The sequence below is a fragment of the Onychostruthus taczanowskii genome, unplaced genomic scaffold, assembly GCF_017590055.1.
Source record: "Onychostruthus taczanowskii isolate IOZ18803 unplaced genomic scaffold, ASM1759005v1 scaffold1, whole genome shotgun sequence".
NCBI classification, from domain to species: Eukaryota; Metazoa; Chordata; class Aves; order Passeriformes; family Passeridae; genus Onychostruthus; species Onychostruthus taczanowskii.
Window position 1 is genome coordinate 25614142 of NW_024496525.1, and position 24218 is coordinate 25638359.

At 42.7% G+C, this 24218-nt stretch overlaps 2 protein-coding genes across 3 annotated transcripts in view; one reads left to right on the forward strand and one right to left on the reverse strand.

Moving 5' to 3' along the window:
* Positions 1-1929: 1929 nt before the first annotated feature.
* UBR7 (ubiquitin protein ligase E3 component n-recognin 7) lies at positions 1930-8530 on the forward strand. The gene is made up of 7 exons (XM_041415005.1): positions 1930-1948; positions 2287-2392; positions 3440-3624; positions 4170-4301; positions 4682-4844; positions 5690-5751; positions 6534-8530. Exons 2-7 carry the CDS (start codon positions 2329-2331, stop codon positions 6624-6626), a joined length of 699 nt encoding a protein of 232 aa, XP_041270939.1. The 5' UTR covers positions 1930-1948; positions 2287-2328; the 3' UTR covers positions 6627-8530.
* A 1322-nt stretch (positions 8531-9852) lies between these two features.
* BTBD7 (BTB domain containing 7) overlaps positions 9853-24218 on the reverse strand; it is a 51755-nt gene continuing 37389 nt past the window's right edge. The window contains exons 6-12 of one of the 2 annotated variants that reach the window (XM_041421631.1): positions 23711-23871; positions 23268-23411; positions 22926-23039; positions 21250-21439; positions 17730-17908; positions 16656-17084; positions 9853-14859 (exon numbers count right to left, since the gene is read on the reverse strand). In XM_041421631.1, coding sequence (XP_041277565.1) covers positions 14044-14859; positions 16656-17084; positions 17730-17908; positions 21250-21439; positions 22926-23039; positions 23268-23411; positions 23711-23871 — 2033 coding nt within the window. In that variant the 3' untranslated portion in view covers positions 9853-14043. The remainder of the gene's footprint in view (positions 14860-16655; positions 17085-17729; positions 17909-21249; positions 21440-22925; positions 23040-23267; positions 23412-23710; positions 23872-24218) is intronic. The other variant, XM_041421709.1, reaches the window with a different exon arrangement.

Here is a 24218-nt window from a genome sequence, read left to right on the forward strand (position 1 = left end):
CATTCCTCATGTGCCCTATCTGCTGCTCAGTGTAAAATAGAGGTGTTTGGACAGTATCTTTCTTTTTGTTTATTCAGGCTGATGAAAATAATGATGGTTTTAGGAATTAAGGGGGAACAGAAATGCTGTCTTTTGTCATTTACTGTATTTTGTTTTTTACTGTGTTGTCTTTTGAGATTTTTTCCCCTTTTCTCCTAGGAAAAAGGCAAGGTGAATTCAGGAAATAAATATAATGACAACTTCTATGGACTGTACTGTATATGTAAAAGACCTTACCCTGATCCTGAAGATGAGGTAAGAAACACAAAATCCAATAGTAATCATACACAGATGGTGTTTATGGTAGACACTGTGTAAAGGGTGATCATTGAGCTGCTTTTCAAGGAAGATCCCACTTCAAGAAATCTTATGTTCCATATTGGTTTGCATACATTGTGTGAAATAATTACTTGATAATTTTTTTAAATGGTAAAGTATGTTTATGCCATAGAGACAGATAAGGAGGCAAGTCATCATTTGGACAAAATGGTGCTGAAGTTGCAGAGTTCCCCTAGGAGACAGGGTTATCATAACCTTGAGAAATGTGGTCTAGTGCAGAATAAAAGCTTTGCACGTGTTAGGAGAGACCAGAATGTGCTTCCCCGTGCCTGCAGAAATGCTCTGGCAAGGCTTCTGGGATGGGGAGAGTCTGTCCTGTCCTGTAGCACTAGCTACAGTCCTGGATGGTAGCCAGAACACTTTTTTGTCTCTCTGAAACACTAAAACACAGCACTGGCTTTGCACATGTGTGCTGTTGTTTGCAGTCACAGGAGTCAGGTGTTTTAAAGAACAGGGAAGGCACAAATCTTTCAAATACAACAAGAAAAGCATTTTATAAGCTCCCCTCTCTCAAGTTCAGAGACAGATAAAAACATTTCTGAAGAAACATTTCTGAATAAATAATAGTTGTTTCACAACAAAGCACTTCATACTGTCCTTTATGGTGGCCAGTTAAGTTTGGTTCTGGCACCTTCACTGACCTGATGACAGTGAATATCAGTATCTTTCTTCTGCTGAGCTGTCTGTTCATGCATTTCTGCTTATAGGAAGAAGGATACCAGTAGTGTATTAACTTCTATCAGCTTTCTGTGAGAAAGTCTTGCCCTGCTGGGAAGACTGGTTTTGTAGTAACAAATGGGATTTCACAGCCTCAGTCATATGAGAGGTGACATGTGCTGTTGAACCTGAGGGAAGCAAACTGACTAACAAAGCACTTACTGCTTATTAATGGCAGCTCCCTGTGAGGGGTGAAGAGGGAAATGCAGTTCACTGAGCAGCATTTGCATGATACTGCAGTTTGAGACTGGTGAGAGATTCTGGAGGTTGCTATTAATGCTAATAATATGGTTGTTCATCTAGATTCCAGATGAGATGATCCAGTGCATAGTTTGTGAAGACTGGTTCCATGGAAGGGTAAGGAAGCTCATAAATAGCAGAGCTGCCATTTGCACAGGATCGAGTTGGTGGTGGTTAGGTTTGTATGGTAATTCTTACTTGGGAAGTTTGCTGTATTTCTCAAAAGAGATTATTACAGGAGTTCCAAGGCATTTGTTTTCAGCTTATGCAAAGGAGCATTGAAGGTCTAATCTTGCACTGCTGTCCACTCCAGTTAAAAAATACTGGGAAGAGTCCTACCTTTTTGAAGGTTACCACTGCAGAATAAAGTAATAACTTTACAAGTGTCTCTTTAATTAGAAAACTCTAATCAGCATAGCTGGTGAGGAAAAGATTCTTGCTGAGGCACATCATTATCAACTACCTAAATAGTTCTTCCTTCAAAAGAATGCCTTTTAAACTCTTATTTCCTTTAAGTAGCAAGGAGCAGACTGTGCTGTTCGTTCTTGATTTCAGACTTTGGGGAAGTCTTGGGGACGCAGCCAAGCACTTTAGTGGGTGCCCTGCTTAATGGGTAAGCACTAAGGATTCAGCCTCTTGTGCCTTGAAGGGCACAAGTGACATTCCATGCTTGAAATTGCAGGATCAAAGAAGAAAAAAAAAAAACGATTGGCTTCAATTATGGGTTCTCATAGGTAAACTTCTTTTGTATTAAGTGTATGAATGAAGTGTGTTGTGCTGCATACTATGACATTTGCAGGAATGCTTTTGCAGAAGAAAGCCACTAAGTGCTTTTAATTGCCCAAAGAGTTCTCATCAATTTATGGACAGCTTTGGGACTGAATTCTTCTGAAGTTCAGTATGTGATCAATATAGATGCTTCACTTCTGTGTGCTTACTTCTTTCTGACAGCATCTTGGTGCAGTTCCCCCTGAAAGTGGAGACTTCCATGAAATGGTGTGCCAGGCCTGCATGAAACGTTGCCATTTCCTATGGGCTTATGCATCACAATTAGCAGGTAAAGAAAGTTAAGAGGTCTGAGCCAGTATTTTTTTTCTGAGCATGTATTTCTCATATATGGTTGGTTAATGACATAACACTGGTTATAAGTGGTTGGAAAAATTATACTCATTAATTATATTGGGCAATCACCTTCAGCAGCAAAACATGTGGGATGGCAGTAACTTGTGTAAAAAAAAAAAAAAGCAGTTTTCATTCTTAAATCTTGATTCAGTGCTGCTTGCTTTTAGTTACTTTATCAAAGATGTCTGGCACAAAATGAATGAAGATTTAATATTTGAGTCAAGGAACTTAATTTCTAAACTGGATCAAAGAACTGAAGAGCCATCCTAAGGGAAGCAGCGAGACAAACACTTCTTACAGATGCTCTGAGTAGCAAAGAGTGAATGATAGAGTGAGCTGAAATTAATATGTTTAACATTAATCTGAGTAGGGCTGGGCTGTGCTCAGGACACACGTTCCCTGTGGTCACACCAGCTCTGTGGACTTAAAAGAATAGATTACTTGAATTCTGTAGAAACAGCTAGTTTATAATAGTCTCCTAAAAATTCTGCTTGTATTAACTGCTGAGAGATTTCTTGTATACCCAAAATGTCAATGGTATTTTCAAGGATGGCTACCTGGAGTCCTTTTCCTTCTAATGTAAATAGTACAGAATGGGGCGTTTGTCTGGTTTTAGTTTTCCTCCTTCTAATCAGCTTTGTCACAGGGCACGTACTTGAATTGGCATCAAAACAGAAACCTGTTTTAAATAAACAAGAGATTAGTGTAGTTAATATGGTGGTGTTTTTGAGGTATGTTTGGAGAAAATGAAAAACTGACAGTCACATGACAAGCACGTGTCAGTTACTGAAACTGTGATAGCTAGCAAGAGGTGTCAAGGACAAGCATCTTAGTAGAGAACTCTGACATACCCTCTTCCCTCTCCTAGGGCTTAGATTTTGGGAAGCAGAATGTTTTATAATAGGAGAAGCTGAGAGAATGTCTGGAGTGGCCTGTACCTTTTCTAGCACAGTATTTTTAATTGTGGGTACGTATCTTCCAGTTCCTCCTTTGACCAAAACGAGCTCCCTTGAAGATGAAGGGGTTGTCCTGAAGGTAGAGGAAAGTGAAGAGCAGAAGAAAGAAATAAAAAAAGAAAGTGGAGTGGAACACCACGACACAAAGGAGGAAAAGCAATCGGAACAATTTAACGAACCATCCACTAGCTCTGGTTCGGCCTGTCCTGAGGTAAAATGTACCTTCTGTTCTGGCCTGTGCATCTTCATCCTGCTGATAGTTGAAGTGAAGCCCACCTCACTCTGTACAGGCTCTGGGAGGGGGTGTTCAGTCTGTTCTCTTGTTCCTCTTCAGTCACTGACATTTCAGACCTGCAGTCTCTGTGGAGCACAGCCTGAGCTGTGGGGCAGGGCTGTTGAGAGGGGTGATGTCTGTTTGCAGATGGGCTATATCTGTCCCTTCTTCTCAGCCACCTGGCCAGTACACTGAGGTGACTTCTGTTTGTTCCAATATTTGGTGTAGCTGCCCTTGCATGATGGTCCAGCTCTGAGTTCTTAAATACTTACAGTTATTGCAGTAAATTTCTACAGAAATTTCCCATGAAAGTTGCTGAAACCACATCATAATTCTCATGTGGATAGTAATATAGGTTGTTTATAAAAATAAATGTGTTTGAGACAGAAGAAAATTCTTGTCTAAGAGAAGGACATGCCAGAAAGAACAGGGACTCTTTGAAGCGATGTTATAGAGTACTGAACAATCTCATTTTAATTCAGGTAGTTACTAAGAGCGAGGAGCCAGTCTGCAAGCTGAAAGAGCTCCAAAGCAAGCCATTTGTAAAAAAAGATACTGCCACCTTTTGGCCATCGAACTGGAGGAGCAAATTGTGCACTTGTGAAGACTGTTTGGTATGTATGTTCTCTTCATTACCATCAGAGATGTGGGACAGGCAGGGAGGAGCTCCCAGACAATCACTGAGGAGAAGATTTAGGTAAAATCTGTATTAATATTCTTAATGCTGAAACCTCCCTTCATGCCACATAAAGATTAACATGGAATCCTGTAGAGTTAATATAGCAGCAAAGGGCTTCTAAATGTTTGTATTTTCTTTGCTGCTTTAATCCAGTATTGCTTGGAAGTTGTTATGAGGAGATGCTGAAACAATCTGGATACAGATTCACGTTATTATTTTTATTGTTGTTATTTGTGATACTGAACACAACAAGGAGTGGGAGAGAGCACCTCCATCTGAGAAGTTTTGTCACATCTGTTTTACTTTCTTCTCCAGAAAATGTATTCAGAGCTTGAAGTCCAGTTCCTGACAGATGAATGTGACACTGTCTTGGCTTATGAAAATAAAGGTACCAGTGACCAAGAGACAGAGAGGAGAGATCCTTTAATGGACACCCTTAACAGTATGAACAGAGTCCAGCAAGTGGAACTCATCTGTGGTAAATACAATTTCATTTTTAGAGTCTCCCTTAACACACTTCAACTGAACAGTTTGCTGCAAGAGATTGATATCAGGCCTTGCAGTGTAGTGTCAAAGTATTTTTGAAGTAACACACAGACAACTGTATGACAGGTTGCACACCTCAGTCAGGATTGGTCCTCTCTGGCCCATCATTACAACTTAAATTTACAGTGAGACACTGGATGGTGTGTGAACTTTCATCCTGTTTAACATCTTAGATACTGTAATGATAGTGATTTATTGTAACACGAATATTTAAACATTAATTTGAACTTTTGCTGTCTGGCTGATTTATCTTCCCCTGTTCTGTTGTTTGTCAGTCTCCTGTTGGCTGGGGAGTGCCAGCCAGGTGTCCCCTGTAGCTCTGCTGCAGAGCACAGTGACAAGGCAGTGCTGAGGTGTTTCATGCCTGGAGCTGTGTTTCTGTCCCCCAGTCGGGGCTCAGCACTCTGGCAAGGGCAGTGTCCCAGTGGCGAGTTGCAGGCTGGGCCTTCCCAGCACGACCCACACATGCTTTTGTGGGGGGAAGCTGGGAGCAGGGCCAGTTTAGAGTAACTTCAGTTGCTTGTACTAATTCACTCACTGATCTCTGTACCTTTCTCTGAAATCAACCCAAACAGACACTCACACTGCATAGGTTAGTCTCATAAATTATTAGGCTTCTCATGTTTACATTATTATTATTTATAATCTAATTCAAACCTAGATTTGTCTGAAGTAAACCTAACAAATGACAAGAGGAAGTAGAACGAGTTGTGTTCTTGAGCCTATGTTAAACTAAACCTGGGTATCTTACTGTTTTTCCTTTGCTTTGCCATCCAGAATACAATGATTTAAAGACAGAACTGACTGACTATCTCAGGAGGTTTGCAGATGAGGGAACGGTAAGGTGCAACTTCCAGAATCTGTTTGCCAGAAAATGTGTTTTAAAGAACTGCTGGGGGCTGGGTGGTGAATACCATGATGTTCTGTTGTAATGTTTTTTCTTGTCTCTTGGAGTTGCTGGTACTACAATTGAAATCTGAAATCCCTTATTTCATTTGAATTTAACAATTCCTTAATGATATTGTTGAGAGATAATGGGAGCTTTACAGAAAGCTGTCTGCAAGGTACTGAGAGCAGTTGTTAGATTAAAATGAAACTTCTGTTGCTCTAGGTAAGATATTCAGGGAGAAAAGTTCTTTCTGGTTTTTCTTAGATTGAATCTAAACCCTTAGAAGAATAAGGACTGACTATGATTGTCAGTCTTGTCAGTTGTTTTCCTGCAGGAATTTGCATGCCATTTTTAAGTAACACATGTTGTTGGCTGATTTGCTGTATTGCCATTCTTAGTTACACTGGAATGACCCTGAAGCGAGCTAGTGAAAATGCTGCTTTGTGTTAAATTTTCTGATGATAAAAGCAAGAGGTCAGAGTCATTAAAATACCATTGGAAGCTTTGCTCCACGTCTTTGTTCAGCCTTTGGGGAATTAATTTCCCTCTTTGTATTATCTACAATAGAATTTGGGCATTAATCCTCTCCTTCGGGTGCAACAGGAAAGCTGTTACCAGAGAAATTTCAGGGTATTTGCTTTCCTGTGCTTTGTGTATTATGGGTGGAGATAAAACAGGATCCTTTAATTAAGCTCTTGCACCACAATTTGGGTTTCATGCTGCTTTTTCTAGGTGGTTAAAAGAGAAGACATTCAGCACTTCTTTGAAGAATTTCAGTCTCGGAAAAGGCGACGGACTAACCGGATGCAGTACTACTGTAGTTAGACTGAGAGGGTTTGGGTCTGAAAGGACACGTGGCAAAACAATGTTCACTGGCAAACAGAAAAGGCATCTTCAGTTTTTGGCTTCTCATCAAAATCCAGCTGTCCAACAAACATCATCATTTTGTCTTATACGTCCTTCATTTGTAGCACCTAAAACATGTTCTTAACAAATCCTTACATTGCACTTAGAGGGATTTCAGTACCGATGGACTCGGCATTCCCGGGAAAGCCGGCCTTGTCTCCAGGGGAGGAGGGCGGGTACCGGAGCAGCGCGTCCTGCTGCTTCCCGTTCGCCGCTCCCCTGGGTACTGCCGGGGCCCGGAGCCGTGCCTGTGCTAAACCCGCCCTGCCCTGCCCTTCCCTCGGCGGCTTTCCTGCTTGAATGGCTCTGCCTCCTCCCTTGGGGCTGCAGCGATTCCGGTGTGGGCCCCAGCACCAAGGAGCTGCCTGCTCCTGCCGGGCTGTGGCTGAACCTGCGCTGCTGCCTGCCTGCTCCCGCTGGGGAAACGCTCCCCGGGCTGCTCACGAATGGGAAAGCAGAGCTTAGGCTTGATGCTACAGAGTGTTCTGTCTGGTTTTATACATTAAAAAAACCTTATTTCTAGTATTGGATGAGGGATGATTTCTGTGGTAAAAAAAGTTCCGGATGATCTTAATTTGTTCATCAGAACATAAACAAGAGCTAGGAAGAGGTACTAAATTACAGACTAAGCATCAGGGGTTTGTTATATGCTTTGATTTTAAAAACTAGCCTACAGCAAATTCTTCTACTTTATAAATGTTGCTGAAAACACTGCAGCATCCTGGTATTTTGCTACAGTATGGAATGTTCTTTTTATAACCACTGTGATAATCATGGGACAGGAGATGTTTCACTGACTTTTAAGACTACACATAGCTGCAATTAAAAATTAAGATTTTGTAAGTTTGGAGCCTAATGTAGTTAGACACCCAAAACATACATTAAATTTCTAGTTTCTGAGAATTTCTATATCCTGGGGTACTATTCTGCTTCCATGTTAATGGTTTTTGAAAAGCAAAGTAGACTTATCATGCTCACTATTAACTGTTTCTGACCATTTTATTTACAAACAGTAGTTTAGCATAGATACTCAGCTGAGCAGTTTCATAGAACATAGACGATGCTGAGTTGGAAGGGACCCACAAGGATCACCAAGTCCAACTCCCTGCCCTGCACAGGACCATCCCCATGAGTCACACCACGTGCCCAGGAGCATTGTCCAAGCACTTCTTGAACTCTGTCAGGCTGGTGCTGTGACCACTGCCCTGGGGAGCCTGTTCAGTGCCCAGCCACCCTCTGGGTGAAGAACCTTTTCCTGATATCCAACCTAAACTGCTCCTGACACAACTTCAGGCCATTCCCTCAGTCCTGCCTGTCACTGGGCACCACAGAGAGGAGATCAGTGTCTGTCCCTCCTCTTCCCCTCACAGGAGGATGTAACTGCAGTGGGGTCTCCCTCAGTCTCCCCCAGGCTGAGCAGACCAAGTGACCAAAGTTGCTCCTCACACGGCTTCCCCTCCAGGCCCTTCACCATCCTTGTGGCCTCCTTTGGACACTCTCTGACAGCTTTGTATCTGTTTTATATTGTGGTGCCCAGAACTGCCCGCAGCACTTGGGGCACCAGTCCCAGTGCAGAGCAGAGCAGGACAATTCCCTCCCTCGCCTGCCTGGTGATGCTGGGCCTGAAGCACCCCAGGACATGGGTGGCCCTCCTGACTGCCAGGGCACTGCTGACTCATGCTCAATGTGTCATCGACCCTCAGGGCCCTTTCCTATTTGCTTTTAAATTTAACTCTGGGTATTGTACATGCTCTTTTTTTGGTAGCAACTGTTACAGGAGCTGTAACTGCACATCTGACTACAGTATAAAAAGATTAAAAGAACTGTTCACTGTGTACTGTCTTGTTTTCTCTCAGTGCTGCTGTAGTGTTTTGTTTCCATCGATCCAGGAAGACACAGGGAGCCCAGTGATGACCTGTTAGATAAGCCACCAAGGGGTATAATGGGGGCTAGTCAAACCCAGGATTTCTGGACCCAGGTGTGAAATAAGGGATGGCAGCCTGCTGGCAAGTGCAGTTTAGAGCAGGACAGGGTCATGTTTCCTCTGTGTTGCAGTTTCTGTAATTTACTGAAGAAGAGGGGGAGAGGGTACCCAAAGGCAATTGTGTCTTCCACAGGAAATAAAAAAAGTGAAAGGCCCCAGTGATCACAGAAATGCTTTATGGCCCAGTGCCAGCCTTGCTGTGCTTGAGAAAATACAGCAGTGATGGAAGGAGTGAGTTCAAGTGTAGAATTCCTGTGGCTCCAGTTGCAGAGCACAGGCCCAGAACTGACCATGAGCACTGTCCACTCCTGGCATCAGCCTGTACTGAAGCAGGGTCCACCTGAAGGGATTCAGCTCCAAGTCTCCCTTTCCCCTTAGCAAACAGACATCAGGCATCCTCTTCTCTGAGCTGAGGCTGGCAGGCTTAGAAGCACTGTAGCAAAGTGACAGCCTGTAAGAAAAAATGTTAAAATTGTCTAATTTAGGAAGCTCCCAGACCTCATCTTCCTGGGTGTGGGAGTGAAGGTGTCAGTAATTAACATGTGGGACCACACAGTTCTCCCTCTCCTAAGCCACCTGTGCTCCGTGTCAGGATGTAACCCACAGTATTTTGCTCTCATACACCAGAGTGGGACCAGCAAGTGGCCAGATGACACTTCTGAACTTTAGTCACTGCCTGAAGCAGCGAGGCACTTGTTTCTGAGACACAGATGTAATGAACTGTCAGCTGGAATAGTTGGCAGGGAAACTTCAGCCTGGGACTGCTCGGTCCTGGACATACCTGTCCAGCTGCTGAGAAGAGAAAATGAACACACGCTTCCTTGCAGCCAGGGCTGCGGCCCCAGGCCCAGCTCTAAGCAGCCCTACTGCCTTTCACAAGGCATGGCCTCAGTTAGGTCCAGCCACAACTCACAGAACTACTTCACTGAAATGCTTTTCACTTGTATTGACTGCCTGATCAGAGTGACTAATGTCAAATCCCTCTTTTAGACTGGCTGGTGTCACATCTTTGGTGTTCACGGCATTATCGTGTTATCGTGCCCCTTTTTTCCCAAAAGCCTTTTCACTTTATTGCTGGGCTCCTTTCCCCCGGCCCCGGCCGCCCGGGTGAGCAGGGCAGGGTGCTGGGTGCAGCTCAGGGGAAGCAGCCACACAACCACGTTCTATACAAGCCATTTATTTGAAATGCCAACTATACGTAGGATAAAGTCAGTGTTACATGCTTCTCAGCAACAGTAGAAAAATAGAACCAGTGAAAACCTTTTTACAACTGTAATGGTACTCAAAAGAGAAATGTATTGTTTTACAATGCATCACACAAGACTAGAATTCAAGTTTGGAGGTACCTAAATAAAAATACTATTTTTTTTAAAAAAACACTATGTACAATTGAAGCGTAAACAAGTTTTACAAAGTACTGGTTATGCAGGTTGTAGAAAAAACACTTGCATAGGACATGAAGTCAGTTTAAGAAAGTTTTCTGAGCCTTTAGCATTGAAGGCACTTGACTTTATACCAGTAACAACACAAGGACAAGAAACAAATTCTTAACACTGCCACGGGCAGGGCTGCCTTCTGGCAGTACAGGTAATTACAGAAACCCCAAATGCGGTTTTACACGTTTCCCTCTAAGCTGTTCCCTGCATCCAGCAGGGCTCAGCACCACCTCTACCATAGAAGCATAGAATTATTAGAACAGTGCCTCAAACAGCATTAGTGTTCTTTCAAAAAAACCCCAAAAAACCAAAACCCAGAAACACAACCAAACAAAAAACCCATACAAAACACCCAACCCCCCCTTGCCCCCCACCCCTTTCCCAAACCCAAACCAAAGGAACCGCTAAAGACGTACATTTGGGACATTACGGGACCAAAACCCAAGGCTTACAAGTACAGGTGGCCACAGCCTTAATTTTCGTAAGTGAAAATCCTTAAGAACAGGAAAATACAACATGAAACTGCCAATCAACACAGCAGTTACTAATACACAACTACAGTAATTCTGTGGAACAACAAAACATTTCAAAGGAAGAATGTGTTTTAGCAATTAAGTTATTCATCCACATACTAAGGAAAAGAGGAGTTGGGTTTGGGGAAAGGGGAATAAGACCTTTTTGCATGTTGCTCACTAAATGCAAGTCTGAGCTCTCTCTTTAACAGAACAAGGAGCAAGAGTCTCCCTCATTCAAAAAAACAATGTTTATACCTCTATCCTCAAGCAAAATAGTCAATAATCTGTCATTTCCATCTAATTTATAGAAGGAAAAGGTGTCAATTTCCAGCCTAATCAGAAAGTGCTTCATGTAAACAAGGAGCTTCTGCACCAAAGTTTCAGTAGACAGAGAACAAGGAGTAGCAGGTAGCACAGGTACGTGTGGTGTGCAAGTGAGATGTAGGATGAACACTGGCTTCTGAATAATGCTGCCATGAAAAACGGTCTCACCCCTCTGCACATCCCAAGTAGGAAATCCTGCTCTGGAGTACAAAAATAAAGTTCCAGTAATACAAGAAATCCTTCTTTTCCACTTCAAACCAGCTGCTGTTAGCTGCCATCTTCACCCCAGTTCAAAATATGCAAGTGAAAACACAGATTGTCTATATGGCCTGATTGTCTTTGTGGCCTCATAAGGACTTGTCTTTCATTCTGCATCTACTTTTAAACACTTTATTCATCCTTTTTTTAATACTGCACAGCTCCTGAGACTTCAGAAACAATTTTGTATTCTAAAACGCAGACATGTCCTCCCCAGAGGCATTTCTCACCAGCTTATTCCAAAGACAAAGAATTTCATGATTTCCCAGAGGCATTTCTCACCAGCTTATTCCAAAGCCAAAGAATTTCATGATTTCCCTCAAACCAGAACCTCAGAACTTCTCATCTTCATCAGCCACACCCCACCTAAATTTCAAGCCTTAAAGTTCTATCTGTATATCTCACCCCACCTCTGCCCAAGTACACAGTGCCACATCAAACTATGATAATCAAAATAGTTTTCCTGAAGTACATCTCTCAGTTTTAGGCAAAACCATTGAGAATAATAAGTTTTCTGAGGGCAGCTGTAACTTTTTAGTAGTTAAGCTGCCAACACATACATGATGCAAGTCCAGGGAGTTTCAGGGTTCTTGTGTGTGCTGAAAGGTACTGGTTCTACTGAGCTGGTCTCACGCTGGTGAGGATGAGACCTCCGTGTGCGGTTAGAGCTACGCAGCCACACAGCGCTGTGCTCAACTCTTCAGGAGAAACCCAACGAGCCTCAGCCCCTCATCTGCAGCAGCACCACCCCCCACTGACATCTTCTTGCATTTAACAGTGTTCTGCGCCACAGTCCATGGAAATCCCACAGATGGGTGATGAAGCCAGGACCACCCAGTTCCTTGACTGTGGGCAAAAAAAAGAGATTAAAAAAAGCTGACAGAGGGGAAAAAAAAAATCTCCCCTCACCCACATCACCTGCAGAGTTTAGGCAAGTTTCTGCTCCAGCCCTACACCATGCTGTCCATGGCTGCATCTCAAAAGGAGCACCTGCGACACCACCACGGAAGCAGGTCTATAGATGTGTCTGCAGTAGACACAGAGTTGATGGGTTCAAAGACCCATAACTTAATTCATCTAGAAGCTATCTGGTAGTTTGCAAATGCAGTGTTCAATATATTTCAGTAACACTGTGTTGCTACTAGGCCCTCCATACTTTAATGAAACACATTAGATAAGAATTTGCCATAAACTAAAACCAAAAGTAAAGTTGCAGCAAGATTTCTGTTAAACAGTATTAAGCACTTTGAGCTGCAGGAAACAAATCAACCTAACCTTAAAGCAGTCCTCAGGTCACACCTGGAACTACAGTTTTCTGCTACAGGCAAACTCATTACAGAAACTGCATTTAACCCCCCACCAAACAGGACCCTACCAGCAATCACTACTCTGCAGTGGCATCAGACAGGGATCAATGAATGCAATGAATCTGTTGTTAGAACTGCACCACGAGTATTAAGGATGTACTTCATAACTGTAACCCTTCCCCTGGCGCTCTGCTGAACTCCACCCCAGTGGTGGGAGCCAGCCCGGACCAGCATCCTTCCCTCCTCACATCCTGTTAACAGGGCAATCTCACTTCTGTGCTTTCAAAAAGCAAATCAGGCAATGGAGGTGAAATTTAAGAGCGCCAAAGTGTGGCGATGCTGAAGCAGCGACTCTTCACTTGGATTCTGCTCACAGAACAGCTGCACCTGTGGGGCCAGCACCACGTGAGGCCAGGTGAGGAACATTGTCACCGAGAGTGAAGCCCTTTGTAAGCACAGGCAGGAGAAAGCAAGGCCATGGGCTGCCAGCCCAGCACCACTGGGGAAGGAAACCCTCCCACGTGTTCAGGCAACAGCGAAGGTTCCGTGCCTCGTCTTCCTGACACTCCACGAGCTAGCAGGAATCCGCTCATCTGGTCTTTGCCTACCCACGGATGAGCAGCTGGAAGAACAAGTAATTACTGTAATTTTTACAGTATTTCTAGATTTATTTCTAAATAGCCAAATCAGCAATTCTAGTCTGTCTAGTAAGCTTCCTGCTTCCAGGTGATCACGGAGTCCTCCACGGTCACAGTGGAAACAAAAGTAAACAGACCTGTACTGTCATATTCCAGTGAATTTCACAGGAATTTGGATTCCTAAATATCCCTCTGGATTCTTAAAAGCCCAAATATAATTCTTGAAGTGGGTTTGCTATGTATCTAAAGGTAAGACCAGCTGCCAGAACTTTTCAAACAAAATATTAGACTGGATTCTTGCCATAGTCGTAAAAATCAGGAAGATTTCAATTTAAACAAACAAAAAAAAAATCCAACTAAAAATGTAGGTTTTTTGATGTGCTGTTCTTTGGAATTCCTATAATTAAAAAATAAATGCGCTGTTATTATCTCATAAGAAAATACATTTCATAATGTGCAACCCAATGCACATAGAGAATCAGCATGTGAAAGGGTAAATGCAAAAGTATGAAAATACAGTCCTTTAAATGTGACATTAAAGTTTAACATATTAGTACAAAACTAATACACTAAAATAGATGTACAGGTGCAAAAGGCTACCAGGTTGTAGAAAAAAGGTACCAGTTTCTGTTTTTTTAAAAGGCTTAATTAAATCTGCTCCAAAAAAACCTGCAACAAAATAAACCCAGAAGCAGCATTAAAACCAAACTGATAACATGCTGTCTCTAATAAAGCAATGTATGTACAAAACAAGTGAGCAAAGCTGAATTTTTCTGCTGGCATGAAAGAATTTCTCTGACAGAAGTCAGGCCAAAAGTTGCAAGGAATGGGATGTTTACAACTCTTAGGCACAGAGAAATAGTGGAGGTTACTTTCATAGGGCAGATTTTTTGTACAGGAAGTCTGGTTTGTTTGGAGACCTCCTTCCTCTGCTTACTCCATCTTCCCTTTCCAAATCTGCATTTCTCTGTGCTCCATGTTCCAATGGCTCATCATCTGCCAGTCTCCTACTGGGTCTCTCTTCTGGCACGTCAGAGTTGTACGCAGAGAGTGAAGGTCTGTTGGAGGTTAGCCCATAGGTTAAATCCGTTTCCATTTTTGTTCTTCCCCTGACGTGAACAGGGCCATTCCCAGCACTCTCCTGGGTAGCCAGTGCCAAGTCCAGTCTCTGGGGAGGCTGTTCTAAGACATCAAGGTGTATTGGCTCATTCTTTTGCCTGTGTTGATGCCCATCTTGTGAGAGCAGGTACTCCCTCCTAGAATCCTCTTGCTTTTTAGGAGATATCTGGGAAGGTAGATAGCCTGACTTTAAGCCACTTGGTGATGCCTTATTGTGGCTGTACAAATCTGGGCCAAAATAAATGCCTGGTGAAGGTGAAGGACTGTGCCTGTTGGGTGCTGGAGTAGAGGGTCTGCATGCAGCATTAGAGAAGTCATAGAAGTCAGGATATTCCTGCGGGTTTTCTCGAGCATCTATTTTTTGCTCTATTGCATGTTTTTTCCGAGAAGTAGGCATGTGTCTGTTCTGAATGCATGAAATGTGCTGGGCTGGGCCAGGCCCTACCTCTGTAACCGCCTGGCTCAGCTCCGTGTCCACCGTGAGCTCTGGTAATCTTCTCTCTTTCAAAGACATTGCTGACACACCCATTGCGATGTCTGGCATCAGGTCATTTAGCAGGGGCTGAGTACACTGGAAAAGAAAAGAAATTGGTCCATGGAAACAAAGACAAGAGCTAAACACAAACTGTATTTAGGGTGGTTTTTGTAATCCAAAAAGGCATTTCCTTAATCTGCTTTAGTCTTGCCAACTTCAGCCTGCAAGTTTCCCACACTGTTTAAAGAACACATCTATCCACCAACCTTCACCTTCCTGCTTTCCTTCATGAAGCTGTTGTGTCACAATTACAGCTCCTCTTAAATGCATCTTGCCTTGAAAGTGCAGTTAAGGATAATGTACTGCTGAATTTCTTAAAGGCAGGCCTGCCCTAAGCCATTTACAATTATCACACCAAACAAGGTACTTGGTGCAGAGCTTAACAAATGGTTTGTCACAGCACACAGTTCCAGTGCAGGGAAGCCACAACACACACATGTCATCACTACAGACACAACCCTTCTGCTTCCCCATTTTAAAGCAAGTAAACTGCAGACATGTGTGTGCAGGACAGCCTCAGAGCTTGGGGGAGCATCAGTTACAGGACTCACTGGATCCACAGCGTACGTGAAAGCTGCTGTGCAGCATTCTTCCACCTATCCCACGCTTGCCTCAGTGCAGAATTGCTGATATGACAGCTTTCCAGACAGAAGAGTGATAATTTCTACTTACATTTATCATTTCTCATGAAAGCAACTTTAGTAATCATTAAGTAACTCACAAACTGCAGAAAGAATACAGAACAAAAATATCCCCTATATTAAGCGTATGCTCCCCCTTGCATTACTTATGGACATGTTCTGGCAGAAATATTTCTGACATGAAAAAGATTACTACATAGTTTCCTTAGGGAAGTCAGTATTGATCAAAGGAGAGTGACGTGCTATGAATCCCACCTTTGACCAAATAATGGCACACATTCCTAATATGAAGTTATATATTTTATTCTAAAATAGAAAAAGAAGTGCAATATATTTAAGACAATTGCTAATGGGCAGAAAATAAAAATACCAAATTCTTCATTCAGTACTTCCTGTATTTCATAAAGCTATGTCTTTATGGATACCTTATAGTCCATTGTTTTTATTGTATCATATTGTATTTCAGCAACTATAATGACTGCTTTTAAATGCTGTAACAAAGTTCTTTGTATCAGCAATTACCAATTTCTGCTTTCCAATTCCTTTTCAAATACTTCTCAGCTATAAAGCTTTCATACTCTTCACACATGTATAAAGGTAACCTGTTTACTTCAGACTACTTGCCTGTAAATAGCCAAAACATCCCCACTACTTCTACCTGTGAATTACAGTGCAGTCCACTACTGAAGTTGGCTTATGCTTTTAGTGTAGTGCAAACTACATCTGCCACACAAGGGGTGGCTGAGGTCACTTGGTCTGTTCAGCCTAAAGGAGACTGAGGGGAGACCCCTCTGCAGTAACAACTACCTGTGAGGGCAAGAGGAGGGGCAAACACTGATCTCTCTTGTGACCAGAGACAGGAACCAAGAGATTCTTCACCCAGAGAGTGGTTGGACACTGAAACAGACCCTGTGGGTCCTTTCCAACTCAGGATATTCTGTGATTCTATGATTTCAAAAGATTCCTGAGTGCCATTTGCCCCTCTAATAATGCTCATGCCCTGGAATGTTCTCCCAGGGACTACGGCATGCCTTTGGGATAGACAATGCTGACAGTTTGGTAGAAAAACCTCCTAACCAACAAAGACTTTATTTAACAAAGCCAAGTTACTTCATCATAACCTCCAGTTCCTTCAGTGAGGTACTTTGCGTGGCCAGAAATAGGCAAAAGAGGAGAAATCCCAACACTTACTACTTGCTTCTCAGCTGCCATCACTGCTGCTGCAGCCGCCACGGTCTGGCGCCCCAGAGCCGCGGTGTTGGTGCAGTCGGGAGGCGCTGCCTTTGCGCCGGGCAGGTAAACAGGAGGGGCGGCTTTGGGGGCGGTCCGCGAGTGGAACAGCGAGTGGTTACACGGGTAAGAAAAGGAACGCGAGGGATGTTGACTTGGCACCCTTTGTTTCCAGCCCACTTTGAACTGGTTGTGAATAGGAGTTGCTGGTGGGTGGTATGGAGGTGGAGGAGGGGGCAATGGTGGATGGAAGGCCACAAAAGAGTCCAGTTCTGTAAACATGGTTTCTGCAGTGGGAGTGCTGTTGACACGACATCGTCCAGGCTGTCTCACTGTCAGCAGTGGGCTTTCATCCCCAAATCGCTCATCAGGAAAGAATTTGTGAGGATTCTGCAGAAGTAAAAACCACAGCATGTTACAAGACAAAGTAGGAAGTCGTTGAGAAAAATGTCCCCAACTAACACCCTCAGAAACATGTTAATACTGTAAGTGCCTGGCTGTGCTACATACAAACTCACCAACACTCAAGGTGACTACAGCTACCAGCAAAACAGATTGGGGTTTTTTAAAATAGGACAAGAACCACCAGATTCACTGTAAGTTGACCAACAAATGCATTTGCATTAGCACCAGTGTATAAACAGAAGAGGGATTTTCAGTTTCCCAGTCCTGACATGTACTGTGCAGACCTACAGCATAAATTACCATTTTTTCTCCTCTCTTTCTAAAGAACAAATAATAATCTAAGTTTCAAGTTATGGTTCTACTGATCTCATCAACTCTCTCTTTAGCAGTTTTATTTTGTCCCCAAAACTTGTGTCAATAAGAGCCTCCTGAATGGCAATGACTCTTGAGAAAACGATATACACACTGCACTCAGAGCTTTATAAAATCACATACATCAAATGCAACTGGTGTTTGCACTGGACAGTCACACAGGCATTTCAAAGCACTTGTGTGTATATACAGCAAGTACTCCTATTGCAGAGGACACAATGGAGTCCCTTCCTGTTCTTACACAGCCACCCTTCATACCTGCAGGAGCTCAGCAGCAGCATCAGAGAGCCCGAATTCCCGCAGCACGCGGATCTGGATCTCGTAACTGACGGTGGCGCCTTCCCCGCAGTTCAGAGCGTAGGCTCGCTGCACCTGCTCGGTGTGGCGCAGCTCCTGCAGCCTCCTGATCATCTCTTTCACAACCAGGAGATTGGGAACTGCAGGGATAACAGAGAATGGGGTGGGGGTAAGACAGAGTCCTTTTTTTCAACTCTAAGACAGTAAGTTTGATTGCAATGGTTGGATTTATTCTGAAAGAGAAATCTAACATCAGGCTGCCTTGGCTTTTGTTTTTTTTAAGAAGCATTCTGCCAAGAACTGTTCAACTAAACACACGTTCCATGGACCACCATTAAGACATATGGGATAACACACATAATACAAATGATAAAAACATTCACACTTCTCTAGCTTCTGCTAGAATGAACCCCAAATAGAGCTTTCTTTGTAAACCCCTTACGATGCAGGAATTCCATGATTTGAGGTGGGGGCAGGATATCTTGAATAACAACTGAATGTTCTCTCATGAATTGCATAGGCCAAGAATTCATTGATTTTTTTGGCATACACTTCATACTTCTAATGCAGTTCTGTAATCAGAAGACCATAACACCAGTATGTAACTAGAGAAAGGGCATTTTACAAAAGTTACATGAACTGTAAGCCAACAAAAACCTGTTAAAATTATGTTGTTTTATGCAGTCATATTGAAATATTTTTTAAAAAACCATTCCAAAAGAAATTCATGTATAATTTTGGGTATTTATCCTGTTGCAAAACTTCCTCATGCCACTTCTTACTGCTGTTTGATGATGAATGATATTTCTCAGTGGTGTTTCTGTCCCAAGGAAAATGTGCATACAAACAGAGAAGACAAATCCAGATCTCTGAGTGTGTAAGTCCTGGTGTCTGATCATTCACCAGCTTTACAAGTGTTATGTATTACCATGACCAGATGTCTATAATGAAAGCTCATAAAAATTAAACAGATCATACAGCAAGAACAGTGTGAAAAGACATTTGCATTACAGAGGAGGAGAAATATCACACAGTTACAACTAGTCCCAATTTAATGAAGTTTACATTGGTACATGAAAGAGAAGTATATGTACTGCAAAATATTCCCCCCTTCAGTGGCATTCCTGCACTGAGAGGAGAGGGAAGGAACCCATTCTAACCAGTCTTCAAGGCTTGTAAATAAGTCCTCTACCCTCAACACACTTAAATTCTTCTGAAAAAACCTGGTTTAGCAGCCAGATGTTTAGCTACAGCCAGCATTTTGCTAATACTTAAAAAGCAGGATCTAAGAGAAGTCTGAAACAGTTCTCCAAACTAGTAGGCATAAAAATGATAAAAGGTTTTCATTAAAAAATACTGTCTTCTCAAACCCTGGTTTTTTGGTTTTTTTGGTTTTTTTTTAATTATTATTCATGTGAAACACATGGAAGGAAGATTATGTATATAAAAAATACAATTATCTCAGTTGCAAGATTTCTAATTCAGATTGAAACTGGAAAATGTGTAAAGAAACCCAACCACTTGCAGAACCTGGCCTCAAGTTAGAGCAGGCTTCAGCTGAACTCATTTTACAATAGTGCTGCAGGAAGAGCACTAGAACACAGTGCCAGCAGGTTTGTGCAAAGAGTGCTCAGGCAGAGGGTCCAAGGAGAAGGCAGGGACAGAGGGGAGCAGCTGAGCTGTGAAGCACGCCCTGCTCTGAGCCCAGCCCAAGGGCCATGGAGCCGACGCTGCCCAGCTCTCCCCGCAGTGCTCCCTGTGCTCCATCTATGCTTCGGGATGGATTCCTGTACAAGTTAGAGGTTGGCACAGGCTTTAATCTCCTCACATTAACTGGGCCCCATCTGCCCATTCTAGCAAAAAGGCACTGGCAAACCAATCAATTCTTTTGCTTAATTACAGGACTAAGCAAAGCAGACAGTTGCCAGGACACAATTCCTGCAGTCCAGCTACCGGCCAGGCTCAGAGCTCCTATCTATGCTCAAATAAAGGGGTTGGCAATGCTTCCTACCTATTAAATCATACAGAACCAAGAAGCAGGGGAGTTTCAGATTGGTCAAGCTGTCTCATGCTTGCCAACAGAGCCAGTTTTTTTAAGAACATGAGAACTTTGGCAAAACATTGAAAACCTCTGAGAACCTATTGCCTTTCTCAAATTCTTTGGAAATTAGGATTGAGCATAGTGTTATCAAAGTCCTATCTTATATGAAATACTTTCTATTCAATTCATGCTAAGTATATTTACACTTTTCTAGGGAGGGAAGTCCAAGTACTATAACGCACTGCTGAGATGCCACAATTTTGCTGAGCTCCAGATTACTAAACAAACAATGGGTACTTTTATCAAATTTTTCAAACAGAAGTTCTCAGAAGCTCATTTTCAGCTTTATCAAGTTTCTTCCCAGACTAAAGAAGCAAACAGATCAAAACCATTCTACAAATTTTCCTAGAAATATTATAACTAAACAGTGTTTCAAATCCTCCTAACACTTCAAATTAAATTCTCTTGCAGCAATTTCATCCATTACTTTGGTCCTGGGTCTAGCATCTGTAAGAATAGTTTATCTACTTCCTTTCAACACAGCTGACTGAAGAGAGACCTAGTTGATATATGAGGAGCTTATAAAATGTGGAATGCCATAGGCACAGCATTTTCCTTCACTGAATTAAAATTTCATCTTGGTTATTTAGCTATCTAATCCTGTCCTCCAAAACATCCACAGACCCCACCAACTTGTCATCAGTTGCAAGCTTTGCCAGTATTTTCTCTATGCACACTGAGTATTAATGGGTCAAGGGAAAGGCAGGAAGAGCTAGGTGCTTTAGGAACATCACTAGATAAATTCTTCCAGTCCGACACCAGAAGATCATACGCATAAATGACAAAACACATTTCCTGGCTTGCCTATGGGGAATGTCACACCAATCATCCTGAAGTCAGGAGAGGCCATATTTACTTGAGCCTATAAAAATGTACTCTGACACATTATTCCACAAGGAATTAAGTTGGTTTGGCTTCAAAGCTAAAGTGGATTTGGTAAATTGAAGCAAATGTGTTTTGAGTTCTCATTTCCAGTACTTTTCTTGCATACAGAGTTCAGCCGATTTCCTTACAAGTTATATTCTCTGGCTTTCGATTTTTGAAAGATATTTTCCAGACTCACAGATCTTACCTATATTGGACAACTGGTTTGTAGAAAACTGAGAACCCTATAGAAAATTCTGAGAATAGAGAGCCAGGCACCAGCAAGTGTTCTACTGTGTTTAACCAGTCCAAGGGTTTTGTTCTCCAACCAGATACTCTGCCATCCAAAACCAGTTAATGTCTTTAGGACAGACCAAAGCAGAAGGACTATTCCTGGTGCAGAACTAGTCTCCAAGGAAGTGATGAAGTTCAATAACTGACACTCTCTCCTCCCAGGCCCAAGCACCCACACACTCCTAGGAGCTCACTCGGCACAGGAAACAGTCAGGAGCTCACCTGGGATCTCGTTGGCTATAACAGAGGGAGGACTGCTCTGGTTAGTGCTGACTTGCTGGTGGGTGATCACGTGGCAGCACTGCGGCACCGCGTTGTTCACCATGTACAGCGTGTCGGGCACGTTGGACATCCGCACCATCCGCAGGCGCACCAGGTCGCTCTGCTCCACCATCATCTCATCCAGCACCGACTGCAACGACAGCCAGAGAGCCCCGTGGAGGCGCTGCACAGCCCCGGCCACACCAGCCCAGCCATGACCACACCAGAGTAACTTTGTCAGGTCACAAACAACATCTGGCTTCTATCAGCGTTTTCTATTCCGTTTTCCAGGCATGATCATAGCTGAGTTTGAGCTAAGAGCAGGCACGAGAACAGTCTGGGAAGGATGCTTTGTTTACTTTAACCTGTCAGATTAGAACTGATCTTCTCGAGGCCAGACCCTCTGGACTTAAGACAATTACTGCTTATGAGTCTCAACTTTTTGTGCCATTGAGTAGAAGGTACTAGCCTGAAAATGAAACATGTTTTCCTCAGACATCTAAAGAATAGAAAAGGATTTAGGCCTATACTTTGAAGATTCTTACTTAAGATCAAAATGAACTTATTTCAAAAAATGGAAGACTAGCAGGAGAGTAAAAAAAACCAAACAACAAAAACCACTCATTCACAATTTTTTCATTTCACAACAGTTAAACTATGTACAGGAGGAGTAAAGTTACCAGAGACTACATATGAGAGTCCTCCCTCTAAGGGTAGAAAACCTTAAAATTATTTAAAAATACTAACAGTGTAATATAAAACCAGTACTAACAAGCAGGAATTCTGATAGGGCTATAGGGGTTGTAAAAATGCACTTTTTACTCTGGATAAATACTAAAGCACTCCCATAGCACATTCCTGGAAACTAAGAGTCAAAGCTTTTATCATGTTTTTGTTAGTTTTAGCAATCCGAAATACAAAGAGAACATTTTAACCAGCTAGTCTTCCTTTGTTATTTTAGTGCCACTTGGTGCTCTCTAACTACTGTGCCCAAAATGCAAAGTAGTTTTATTTCTTCCCTTCCCTCACAGAGGACATCAACAACATCTTATACCTTTAAAAAACACTTCCTCTCCTAGGCAGAGGCAATTTCTCTCCAAATTCACCAGAGCAGATGTCAGAGTTTGTAGGTGATGTGGATGTACACAGCTTCACCTAACCCTCAGGTTCTGTTGTCACCTGCACTGCTGGGACTCACAAGCTCTCAAATCAGAGCCACCTGAAGTGGTGGCACTGGTCAGTGACACAAAAGGCTCCCATTCTGTCCAACAGAACGTGGCACACTCCTGTCCCACACAGCACCATCTCCACCCTGCCACCATCCATCACCACCAGAGATGCTGCAAGATCTGCAGCTTGACAGAGCTCATGCAAGAAATTAAATAGGAAAGCAACTGCTTGAGAGGGAAACAAAGAGGGAAACAAATTCATTCAAATTGGACACAGGATATTTATTCCATTTCATGGAGGATCACAAGATTTTGGGTATGTTCTGATTTAAACAAGATGATGAAATATCAGTCCTCTGCCGAGTGGAATAGCAGCTCCCCACCCAGCTCTGGTGGGAGCTGGGGAGCCTGAAAGAGCTGGCACCGAGGTTGCTGACTAGCTGCAGACTGGGACTCTCAGGCTCTCACCTTGCCATCCGCCTGCCAGGAGGGCTGCCGAGGAGCTGGGCCGGCAAACTGGCTGGAAACCAGGCAGGTTTCCCTCAGAACGTTGCTTTGTTTCCGGTGGAATTTCATCAAGATCTGTCTCACAAACATTTCAATTTCGACAAAAAAAAATTTTGTTGAAATTTTTCTGACCAGTTCTAGAGACCTGAGCCTGATGATCAATCTTGTAAGTCTTGTTAAACTGAAAATGTTAGTATTTTAGGCCAGTACATGTAAAGAGACAAAACATCCCAAAATCTTTCCCTGTTTACAGAACCCCCTGAAGACTCCAATCTGAGAACAGACAAGTGTTGCTGATATTACCTTAGCCTCCTCCACATATGGTGAGAACAGTCTTGGCCGCACATATATTCCAGCATTTTTTTGCCGCAGCCAGGCATTAGACTTTCCACCTTCTGAAGTTGGTAGCATGTCTGAAGGAGGAGTACTAATCAGGCCTCTCTTCATCTTTAAGAATCAAGAAAGAGTTTTATGGTTTTTAAAATATTAATATGGTAAAAACGTGGAATAAATGCATTATTTACACTGAATCCTTACACCACGGATTTTTTTTAGCCTTTTGATAGATTTAAAGAACACAAAACCTAACCAGAAAAACAGTGTTACACATCTATTACTCTCAGTGACAACATTTTAGAAGTTAATCCTTAAAATAAACAAAATCAACACCCACCAAAGCAAAAAATCCCCCCACACGTGAACACTGTAACATGCAGAGAGGTATTTGTATGAGACTACTGACTTACTGCATCACTCAGTACTTCACTATTCATGGGTAAGATGTGCTCAATGCGGACAAAAGGTAAAAGTGGAGACAGAATCTCCCTCAGCTCTTCAATGTCAAGATCTCTCCTCTTCACACCTCTTTTATTCACACTGTGAGCAGTACCACTGAGTAAATTAGGCTCTGTGGGAAGGAACAAGACATGCTAAGTTTTTATCAGAAAGTTTAAAGAAGACAGGGGGAGGTACAGGGCTTACCTTACAGGGGAGGTTAAAGAAAAGGAAGGAAAATTCTCATTTTATATCAGTAGGGTTCATCAGCACTGTTCCACAAAACTAACAACTGAACATGGCACTTGGTGCTATGGTCTAGCTGAAAGAGTGGTGGATTGGTCAAAGGTTGGATTCCATGATCCGGGAGGTCTTTTCTGACTTAAATGATTCTATGATTCTACCTCATGCCTTAAAATCTTATGTGAAGCACCCACAGAGCCAGGTTCAGTTTATACCAGCACGGGTCATTGGCACAGC